The following is a 12,108-nucleotide window of genomic DNA, read 5'->3' as shown; positions in this document are numbered from 1 at the left end:
ATCAACAAGAGGGTTCACTATGTATGAAAAAAATTACACAAAAACACATTGTCTATATCATACACAATGCTCATTGAAAATTATAATTTATAAGCACCTTCCTATGTCACTACATTGGAAGAGGAATTGGGCATTAACCTTACACAGGGCCAAGGACGTCAAATCTTTAACACTTCAAACGTTTCCCATTCCATGCTTACACTAGAAAGATAACTCCACATTGATATTATTACTAAATTACTCCACTTCTCCTGCTCGTATAGGAAATCCCTTTTCAAAATAATGGGTAATAGTACTAAACAACTAATGCCACTCTACTGGAAACGGACATAATTTCCATCTGTCACTGAATAGGTCAATCTTGTTTCCTATACATTCTCATTAGAAAAGCTCCATTACCTAAACAGTGGTAAAATGGGATTCACAGATATGATAGAATATTGTGCAACGATGGCTAGCTCTACATTGGTGTCATGAGGCCTGGCTATCCAGAGATATGAGCAACCTCTCTGACAAGCATGAGCTTTTTACCTATATTAATATGCACAGCAACTTATCTTTCTAATTCAACATTTTAGCCCACTTATCCATATATGGTAGTTGCAGTTTCCCTTGTATCACAATTTATTCTGATTCAATGACAGTTGTTTATTTCTTCTCTTGTATTGTTATTGTGTTTCTGTAGTTATTGTTTTTGAATGTTTTCTTGAAAATTTTACAAAAAAAACATGATATGCCCAAAAAAAAAAAGTTAATTGCCTAGCTAATCTGCACATCCAAAGAAATCAGATGCTACTTTTTCTCTACAATCAACCTTATCCAACAGTGTTCCTATTGTAGTAGAGGATTCTGGGTAAGAATATGTAAATGAGGTTCAAAGTGCCTCATCTTTTTGCTTCTAAAAAATAGGTGTGGCATTATGTACTTCATTTGCTTATCTATACCTATTATCCCCTTGTTCAGTGGAAGCAAAATTTTATATTTTGTTTGCTGTGGAGAGTTATTTCATCATGTTTTTTACTTTTCAAGTAATTTTATAGTTTTGATATAGATCTGTAATTATGTAATATGCCAACTTATTTGTATTTTTGTTCCCTTAGATACAACCTACTGCCCAAAATTATTGAATCAAAGTATCTGGATGCTATGGATGCTGAGCACTAATGTGGATTTCTTTTCCTGGGGATTTCTGGATCTTTTAACTTGGCCGGGATGGATTACAGTTATTGGAGATCTATTTTTACATGTGACTCTGGATTTGTATGGTTACAGCTTTACAGGGGAGAACTAACCAAAGCCGAGGCCAAGACTGGAACTCTTTCAAAGACAGAAGCAAACCAACATTATTACAGTAATAACTGGAAAAGCCCAAAGATGATAATTTTGTTTTATTGCATTTTGAATTGTAAGCGTATTGTTTTATTTTTAAAAGTACTTTATATCTCGAAAGAACCAAATGTTTATTTACCCTGGACTACAACCATCCTCTTTCCGCCATTTCAAAAAATGGTGCGGGCCAAAAAATGGATGGTGGTGTTTTCTCTCCAAATTAAGCTTGCAATACTATTGATATTATTTTTTTGAAGTTATTTTATTAAAGACATGCTGGACTGAATTCTTGGGAAATTGAAGGAAATCTTTTTGGTATCGCCATATATAGATTTGACTGTTTGGAAACTGGAGGACTTTGGACAATTCTGTCGCTATATACATGGAAATGTCAACAAAGAGACCAAAAGTATTTGGTTCTAGTCCTTTTTTAGTAGCTACTAATAGAGCAGCTATAGAATGTAAGCTATCTGGGAATTGTTAGGACTTTTTGTGTTTATATGTTTTAAAAAAAAAAAAAATGTTTAAATTGGAGTTGTGAATTTGCACAGCAGCAACGTTGGCATTATGTACCGATTCACGCAGAGTTCAGCACTTCAGCTTTAAAGCGTATATGTGTTCATGTGTACGAACATCCTTATGTACATATTTGATGGTGCATTTAAAATGCATATTTATGTATAATGTTTATACACTAGTGAAAGGTGTCATACTAGCATCTAATGCTTTTTTCCCCTTCCCACAAACAAATATAAATACTGGAAGGGAGTGGGTTTTCTAAATGAGACTTAAGGTGGTAAGTGGAAGTTAATGCTCCCATTTACAACCTTAACCCTTTAACAGGTTATATTTGCAGTAGCACCTTCCTTAAAAAGCTTATAACTTAGTTATTTTTCAGTGCACAGTGCACCATATCTGGGAAAGAGGTTTTTATTGGGAGTAATGGTTTGGTAACGTTTTACAAGTAATGGGATCCGATAGGATGTCTTAGATGATTAACTTTAACATCGATGTATGACCTCTGCTTATGTAATCTCAAAGGTATTACAGTATGCATGATTGTTCAAGACTTGATCTCAGTGATATATGATTTCATTGATGGCATGATCTTGCCAACATCTGTGGCCATGAATGCACAAATGTAATATTTTTACCTCTGTCAATTCTTTTAAATGGATTGTAGAATCCATGAAGTTCAAGACTAGGCAAGACGGTAATGACCTAATGATCTGGTGGGATCCTAAAGAATGTAATTTTTTTACTTTGTAACACATTGGAGCCTAGGGGTTAGAATCAGTCGGGAGGCTCCTAAATCATAATAGATTAATATGTTGGTTCAAAGGCATTGTGTTCTATATTTTTGAAGCCAGCCACTGTGTTGTATGCTATCTCACCAATGGCATGTTTGTGTTTGCCTATTCCATTGATGTTTTGTTTGAATTGTTTCAGCCTGGTTGCTGAAAGTAGCGATTCCTGCACAATGCAGGTGTTATTGTTTTACCAAAGCACACACTTTTTATTTCAAACTGACTATTACCTGACAGCCAGCTTCAATACATTTTCAGATATTACTATAATCTCTAGCATCTGATGTGAATTTTGCATGATGCTTTCAATGTTAGGCTGAAGTTATACTGGTTTTTGTTTTCAGAAAAAGGATATTTTTGTAAATATTTATGTGTTGGTTTAAGGTCAAAGTTATATGCGACTTTTAGACAAATACCCTCCGTTTTGTCTACATTTTGTTTGCAGTGATAATTTTTTTTCTTTGTAAACCTTGTCGAAGCCTTGTTTCTCAAGATAGCTATTAATGTTTGAGCGAAGAAACAATCCTTGCCTCAATGGCTTTGGGCATCCTGTAGTTTTATATGGATACTAAGTATCACTGCAAACATGTGACCCCACAGTCTCTGAATATGTGCAGACTCAAATGTGTTATGAAAAGTGCTGCTTAAAGTGTGAGTTCCTGCAATAATTTCCCTTTTCATTGTGTTTAAGACCAATGAGATGCATGTGAGTGGGGTAACGTGGTGCAATATATAAAGCATTCTCACTCCATGGGTTTAAAGGCAGAGTCCATATAAGTCAGAAAGTCTGCATGCTCATGTTCAGAGGGGTCCTGAGAACTACATGCTGCTTGAAGTCATGTTCTTTGCTACGAGCGGGTCTATTCTGTAAATATTTGATATGTCTGGAATAAAAAAGAGTAGAGCACCGAAGAAAATTATATGAATAAACAATGGTTTAAAATAATTTCATGTGTAATGAAGTTTATTGATGGGGAGAAAAATGTTTCAGTGCTATTAAAAACAAAGCCAATCCTAGAGTAATTTACATTAATAAATACCCTAATAGAAGCATTTTCATAATCATTGTATATAACTTCATTCTACTTTAGAACAAACTTCCAAGAAATCTTCAATACTTCCGGATTCCTATATGGATGAGGTAGCTTTTGGGACAGCTCCTTTTTTGGAGGAATTATTAATATACAATAAGATTTTTCTCCTCCTTTGGTTCTTTGTTTCTAAATGTGTAGGCATCTCTGGTTACTTTTTTAAAGAGAGAATAAAAACTTTGACTTTCCATTTTTTTTCCTTAAGCTGAAGCCGAACAATGGAAATTTTAGGAAAACAATAAAAGTGACAAGCCCTGTTATTTCTAGGCAGGAAAATGTTGTAACTACAAGCTGTTTACTGTCCCTTTAAATGTTCATTGCCATGCCCATTCACGAACTGACTGCTATTGTCCAATATTACAAAAAACAGGGAAGATAATTTCTTTTGTATTTAGAGCTCATTTGTGAACACATTTCACCATGGTCTAAAGAAGACCAAAAATGCAATAGTCTTTTTGGACTCGTCCTACTAGGAGAACAAAAAAATAAAATACAGTCTTGTGTTACTACACATAATGGGGCATGACTCCTATCCCACTCTATACCTTTTAATGTGATATTTGGCTTTTTAATAGTTGTTTATTGAGCAGATGGAAGGAACGCTACATATATTTTAGCAGTTTCTGGGTTTCTTGGGTTTAAATATTTTTTGTTTAAGCTCTGAGTTATTTGGTACTTTGTAAACGGAGTCTATCCGTATTCATATTTTGGAGGCCACATATAAGCAAAATAAATCTATTTTACTATGGGCGGGTGATTGATCAGTTTTCCCACCGGTTCCGTTAGTCATGCAGTCAATCAACCAGATCTGCAAAATTATGATAAATACTATTTAATCCTTTAGGAAGTATAAAATTATTAACCCCTTTACTATCACTCTATTTAAATAGAAATGAAGCCTTTGTTTTGTTTTTTATTTACCTTTGAAACCTAAATTATTGTTTGGCATAAAAAAAGCTTTCAGTGTATAACGGTTTCAACTTGCCATTTATTTACAAAATTGGAAAATTATTGTAAATTTACCCCCCAAAAAGTTAAAATAAATAAATAAAAAGTGTGTAAAATACTAATTATCACAGGCCCCAAAAACCTTTAGCTTTCTAACTGTAGAAAAAAAAATCAAACAATTGTTGGCATCCTCTGACATCCTTATGTATATATTTGATGGTGTATTTAAAATGCATATTTATGTATAATGTTTATACACTAGTTTTTGATAATTTTAAGGTTTTTAGCTATGTATACCACATTATAAAATGATACAATGGGGTAACTCACATTTTGTATAGCAGAACTGCCCAAATTGACCACCAAAACTTTATATATTTATAAAGTAGACAACTCAAAGTATTGATCTAGGCCCATTTTGGCATATTTCATGAAACCATTTGGCAGTCAGATGTATGCAAAATACAAAAAGAAATGTAGGGCTATATGTACTGTATATACATGTATAATATCTACACACACAAATAGCCACTAGGGGGCGCAAGTGTAATTAGCATATTAACAAAGTGCAATACCTTAAAGTAAATTGTATAATGTGTCAGTCCTCCAAAGTTGTATCTTGTCCAGGCAGCTATTTGTAAAAAGGTGGTCAGCCTCCCAAGGGAAGAAATGTCTGCAATAAAAGTAAAGAACACAAAGGCACCAAATGGCCTAGTAGAGTCTCAACTCAGAGGAAATGATAGATAGTATTCAACTCACATCTGTGGAGAACCTTTATAGTGCATGTATGGCAGACTAGAACTTCACAGTTGTCCAGCTAACTGTATCAGATGTGTCCAAGTCCAGTAGGATGGTGGTATCGAAATCAAGGTATGGTGCACGCTCCTATAGTGAAAAAGCACAAAACCACATGGCCCAACACAGCACAACCAAGTTATAATAATTAAAAAGGAAGCTTACGTCACTTTTGCACCATCAGGTGCCATATAAGCGGACTGGGACTTCACAGCCGCCCAGCTGACTGTACACTCCAGCAATAACAGGAATCAATCCAACGATAGCAGATGCCAGCCAAGGATAAAAACAAGTGTATAATATAAAAGTGATATTTATTGAAATAACAACGCGTTTCTCAGCCAATCCAGGGCTGTTCTTATATGCAAAATACAATCATATTTTTAAAAAAAATCAAACTTTTTCACAAACTTTGGTATTCTCACAGAAATTATGTACATATAATGTTTGCAGTCATAAAGCAAATGCTTGCAAAAGCTTCTCTAGGATCCCCTGTGTTCAGAATAAGCAGACATTTATGGGTATACCATTGCTTTTGGTAATCAGAAGCCGCTATTTGCACCTGTACTCCACACTTCTGAAAGAGTTTTTTTAGACACATTATGGCAAAGGGTGCAGGGCCCATTTGGAATGACATAATGGCTCAAATTCTCAAAATTGACCTCCCCCAAGGCAAAACATGTAGTGATCTGAGAGGTCATCACAGAAAATGCAGCCTGTCTGCAGAAAGAACAGGACATATGCAGGAACTACTGCTTTAACTTTGCAGTGCTGCTCCACATCAGGCTGTTCTCTTCAAAAAGAGCCTTGCTCTGGCAGCACTGTGTAAGTTTTACTTAAAGGGACAGTCAACACCAGAATTTCTATTGTTTAAAAAGAAAGATAATCCCTTTTATTACCCATTCACCAGTTTTTCATAACCAACACAGTTATATAAATACACTTTTTACCTCTGTGTTTATCTTGTATCTAGACCTCTGCAAACTGCCCCCTTATTTCAGTTCTTTTTTCAGACTTGCTTTTTAGCCAATCATTGCTCACTCCCGGGTAACTTCACGTGCATGAACTCAATGTTATCTAAATGAAACACATGAACTAATGCCCTCTAGTGGTCAAAATGCATTCAGATTAGAGGCAGTCTTCAAGTATTAAGAAATTAGCATATGAACCTCCTAGAATTAGATTTCAACTAAGATTTCAACTAAGAATACCAAGAGAACAAAGCAAAATTGGTGATAAAAGTAAATTGGAAAGTTGTTTAAAATTACATGCCCTATTTAAATCATAAAAGTTTTTTTGGGACTTGACTGTCCCTTTAACACAGCGCATCCACAGCAAAGTGCTGTTTGAAGTGAAAAGTCAAATATGCTGTATTGACTGATCTGCAAAGCTGTGTTTTCTGAATGACATTCTTATGAGGAATGCACCATTTTTATTACTACATTTCTATGTTAGATCAAAAGAAAAGAACACAAATTTATTCAAGAGAAATATTTTACAATTATTTTTTTTTGTCTGCAGCTAATTTGCAATCCAATTTTCAACTGCTAAGGTATACCAAAGCGCCAACTATACGAAGGCTGGGTCTGGACCAAATGCAATATTATCAAACGATTACAATAAACAATTTATTGAGTACACAAATAAGTTAAAAACATGGATCCATGTATAAACAATCAAATTTATACAACAATAATAGCTAAATGAATAGTTAAAACAAATAGTTATGTAACGGATATAGCATTTAAAATTGTGCAAACATTGCTCTTAAAAATATTCCTAAAAAAATCCAAATTTAGTATAAGGCTCACAACAGAAATTCAACTTTGTGTTTACCACATACACAAATTTATACAGCAATAATAGCGAAATGAATAGTTAAAACAAATAGATAGCAGATATGGCATTTAAAATTGTGCAAACATTGCTCTTAAAAAAATTCCTAAAAAATTCAGATTAAGTATAAGGCTCACAACAAAAATTCAACTTTGTGTTTACCACATACACATAATAGGTGAAATATATTAGTCAGTTATATAATATTATCTAACCAATAATGTTCTCGATTCTATGCAATGCTCCTAAATATTGCCAATAGTGACTAATGTGTAAGGCTCTGAGTAAGACCTTTAACTGTGTGTTTAACACATACGCATTGTCAAGTAAAAAATATTGTGACAGCAATTTGCCAATGTAAAAAATGTGTATCAAAAAACTGGTGTGCAAAAATTTGTGTACAAAAATTATTAATGGTCAAAAAAATAGGTTGATCTTCAAAAAACGTGAATGAGGAAAAAAAATTGTGAAAAATGAAAAACCAAAAATTTAAAAAATCAATGTGGTGTGTTCAAATAGTAACTTATATAAATGTAAATAATAGTCAAAAAAATAGTCCAACAGCGAAAACTTAATAGAAAAAGTAATCCAACAATAAATTATAATAAGTAGTGTGTCTCTTTAAGAAAAAACAATAATCCTTAAAGTGTTATGAATCCTAACAGCAATAGTTATGGTGATTTTCCAAGTGTTTCTCTTGCAAGGTGTATCCAGTCCACAGATTCATCCTTTACTTGTGGGATATTCTCATTCCCTACAGGAAGTGGCAAAGAGAGCACACAGCAAAGCTGTCCATATAGCTCCCCCTCTAGCTCCACCCCCCAGTTATTCTCTTTGCCGGCTCTAAGCACTCGGGTCTCTCTACGGAAGGGTAAAGTGAATGTGGTGTTAGAATTGTAGTTTTTATTATCTTCAATCAAAAGTTTGTTATTTTAAATGGTACCGGTTTGTACTATTTACTCTCTAGCAGAAAAGTGATGAAGATTTCTGCTGAAAGGAAAATGATTTTAGCATGTTGTAACTAAATTCCACTGCTGTTCCCACACAGGACTGAGGAGTACCAGAAAACTTCAGTTGGGGGGAACGGTTTGCAGGGTAATCTGCAATGAGGTATGTTCAGTCATTTATTTCTAGACAAGACTGAGATAATGCTAGAAGAGACTGACAATATCCCCATGAGGGGAGGATAAGCTATGTTCACAGACTTAGTAAGGAATTGAATGCTTACATAACAGGGCTAATTATGCTGGTTGACACTGATTCAGGGCAATCGATTATTTATTCAAGAAAAATATTGTTTGTAGACACTTTGAAAGTCCTTTTGGGGTTCTTTCTGGGGTTATTACCCACATGGCTGGTTTTTAGTCACTTAAGAGTGATTTACTAGGCCTCACAGCTCCGGAGTAGAGGGGCCTCAGATGTGCAGTTAGAATTGCAGAGAAGTTCATGCTGCTTCACATGGAGGGTCCGGCTGCTGTTTGAGGGCCTTATAGAAGCTATATTCCCCCAAATCTGATCCCTAAGGGCAGGTAGGGCCACAGCAAGGCTGTGGCAAGGTGCTGTACTATTTTTAACCGGGTGTTGGCTTTAGGTTGCTCCGGTTTGGGCATTAAGGGGTAATTCGTTTTGAAACGTGTGGTGCAATCTTATTAAGGCTTTAGGTACATACTGTGAAAATTTCAGGAGAATTGCTGCATTTTTCACTGTTTTGTAAAATTGTGTGCTCTTTTTATCTCTTAAAGGCACAGTAACGTTTTTTTTCAAATTGTGTTTTTTATTTGATTAAAGTGATTTCCAAGCCTGCTTGTATATATTACTAGTCTGTTAAACATGTCTGACACTAAGGAAAATCCTTGTTCAATGTGTTTAGAAGCCATGGTGGAACCCCCTCTCAGAATGTGTCCCACTTGTACTGATATGTCTATACACTTTAAAGATCATATTGTTGCACTTAAGAATGTGGCCCAAGATGATACTCAGACTGAAGGTAACGAGCGAAGCCCGTCTGCCTCTCCCCAAGTGTCACAACCAGTTACGCCCGCGCAAGCGACGCCTAGTACCTCTAGTGCGTCTAACCCTTTTACATTACAAGACTTAGCAGCAGTCATGGATAATTCTCTTACAGCCTTCTTATCTAAACTGCCTGTGTTTCCCGCAAAGCGTGATAGCTCCGTTTTAAGAACAGATAATGAGCATTCTGACGCTTTGGTAGCCGTATCCGATATTCCCTCACAACTCTCTGAAGTGGGAGCGAGGGATTTGATGTCTGAGGGAGAAGTCTCTGATTCAGGAAGGGTTCCTCCTCAGACAGATTCAGATACATTGGCTTTTAAATTTAAACTAGAACACCTCCGTGTTTTGCTTAGGGAGGTATTAGCTACTCTGGATGACTGCGACCCTTTGGTGATCCCAGAGAAATTGTGTAAAATGGACAAGTACCTAGAGGTCCCTGTTTACACGGATACGTTTCCGGTCCCTAAGAGGATTGCGGATATCGTTACTAGGGAGTGGGATAGACCAGGCGTTCCCTTTGCTCCCCCTCCTGTTTTTAAGAAAATGTTCCCCATACCTGACCCTGTGCGGGACTCGTGGCAGACGGTCCCTAAGGTGGAGGGGGCTATTTCTACACTTGCTAAACGCACAACCATACCAATTGAAGACAGTTGTGCTTTTAAAGACCCTATGGATAAGTTAGAGGGTTTACTTAAGAAAATTTTTGTTCAACAAGGTTTTCTTCTCCAACCTATTGCCTGCATTATTCCTGTAACTACAGCTGCTTTCTGGTTTGAGGCTCTGGAAGACTCGCTCCAGACGGAGACCTCATGTGAGGAAATTATGGATAGAATTAAGGCTCTAAAGCTAGCTAATTCTTTTATCACTGACGCCGCTTTCCAAATAGCTAAGTTAGCGGCGAAAAATTCATGTTTCGCCATTTTGGCGCTCAGGGCGCTATGGCTAAAGTCCTGGTCGGCCGTTGTGTCGTCTAAATCCAAGCTTTTGAACATTCCTTTCAAAGGAAAGACCCTCTTCAGGCCTGAATTGAAATAGATTATTTCAGATATCACTGGGGGGAAAAGGCCATGCTCTCCCTCAGGACAAGCCCTTTAAGACAAAGAACAAAGCTAATTTTCGTTCCTTTTGCAATTTCAGGAACGGCCCTGCTTCATCCTCTCCGGCTGCAAAGCAAGAGGGAAACGTTTCACAGCCCAAGGCAACCTGGAAACCTTACCAGGGCTGGAATAAGGGTAAACAGGCCAAAAAGCCTGCAGCTGCCACCAAGACAGCATGAAGGGGTAGCCCCCGATCCGGGACCGGATCTAGTAGGGGGCAGACTCTCTCTCTTCGCTCAGGCCTGGGCAAGAGATGTACAAGATCCTTGGGCATTAGAGATTGTAGCCCAGGGATACCTTCTAGAATTAATGGACTCTCCCCCAAGGGGAAGGTTCCACATTTCTCGTCTGTCTACAGATCAGACAAAGAAAGAGGCGTTTTTACGCTGTGTAGAAGATCTACTTACAATGGGAGTGATCCACCCAGTTCCAATTGCAGAACAAGGACTGGGGTTTTACTCAAACCTGTTTGTGGTTCCCAAAAAAGAAGGAACTTTCAGACTAATCCTGGATCTCAAAATTCTAAACACATTCCTCAGAGTCCCATCATTCAAGATGGAGACCATTCGGATCATCTTACCAATGATCCAGGAGGGTCAATATATGACTACCATGGATCTAAAGGATGCAAATCTGCATATTCCTATCCACAAAGATCATCACCAGTTTCTCAGGTTCGCCTTTCTGGACGAGCATTATCAGTTTGTGGCTCTTCCTTTCGGGTTGGCCACTGCTCCCAGAATTTTCACAAAGGTGCTAGGGTCCCTCCTGGCGGTTCTAAGACCGCGAGGCATAGCAGTGGCGCCTTACTTAGATGACATCTTAATTCAGGCGTCGACTTTCCAAAGAACCAAGTCTCACACAGAGATCATATTGGCCTTTCTGAGGTCTCACGGGTGGAAGGTGAACGTAACAAAGAGTTCTCTCTCTCCCCCCTCACAAGAGTTCCATTCCTAGGAACCCTGATAGACTCGGTAGAAATGAAAAAATTTCTGACAGAGGTCAGAAAGTTAAAACTTTTAACTACTTGCCGAGCTCTTCATTCCATTCCTCGGCCATCTGTAGCTCAGTGCATGGAGACAGTCGGACTAATGGTAGCGGCAATGGACATAGTCCCTTTTGCTCGGATACACCTCAGACCACTGCAAAGATGCATGCTCAAACAGTGGAATGGGGATTATGCAGATTTGTCTCCTCAAATTCAGTCCAGGAGACCAGAGATTCTCTTCTCTGGTGGTTGTCTCAGGATCACCTGTCTCAGGGAATATGTTTCCGCAGACCAGAGTGGATCATTGTAACGACCGGCGCCAGTCTGTTAGGCTGGGGTGCGGTCTGGGACTCCCTGAAAGCTCAGGGCTTATGGTCTCGGGAAGAAACTTTTCTCCCGATAAACATTCTGGAACTGAGGGCGATATTCAACGCTCTTCAAGCATGGCCTCAACTAGCTGCGGCCAAATTCATAAGATTTCAGTCGGACAACATCACGACTGTAGCTTACGTCAATCATCAGGGGGGAAACAAAGAGTTCCCTAGCAATGACAGAAGTAACCAAAATAATCAGGTGGGCGGGGGATCACTCCTGCCATCTCTCAGCAATTCACCTCCCAGGAGTAGACAACTGGGAGGCGGATTTTCTAAGTCGTCAGACTTTTCACCCAGGGGAGTGGGAACTCCACCCGGAGGCATTTGCCC

The 12,108-nt window shown here is 37.7% G+C and overlaps 1 protein-coding gene across 1 annotated transcript in view; it reads left to right on the top strand.

Annotated features, from left to right (window-relative positions):
* The window catches only part of LOC128650395 (solute carrier family 4 member 11), a 541,036-nt gene extending 537,454 nt beyond the window's left edge, over positions 1-3,582 (top strand). The window contains exon 22 of the mRNA XM_053704315.1: positions 1,101-3,582. Coding sequence (XP_053560290.1) covers positions 1,101-1,164 — 64 coding nt within the window. The 3' untranslated portion in view covers positions 1,165-3,582. The remainder of the gene's footprint in view (positions 1-1,100) is intronic.
* The last annotated feature ends 8,526 nt before the right edge of the window (positions 3,583-12,108 follow it).

Source organism: Bombina bombina, chromosome 2, assembly GCF_027579735.1.
Source record: "Bombina bombina isolate aBomBom1 chromosome 2, aBomBom1.pri, whole genome shotgun sequence".
In the NCBI taxonomy this organism is placed as follows: Eukaryota; Metazoa; Chordata; class Amphibia; order Anura; family Bombinatoridae; genus Bombina; species Bombina bombina.
Note: the sequence above shows the minus strand (reverse complement) of the source record. Positions and strands in the feature narration are given on the sequence as shown.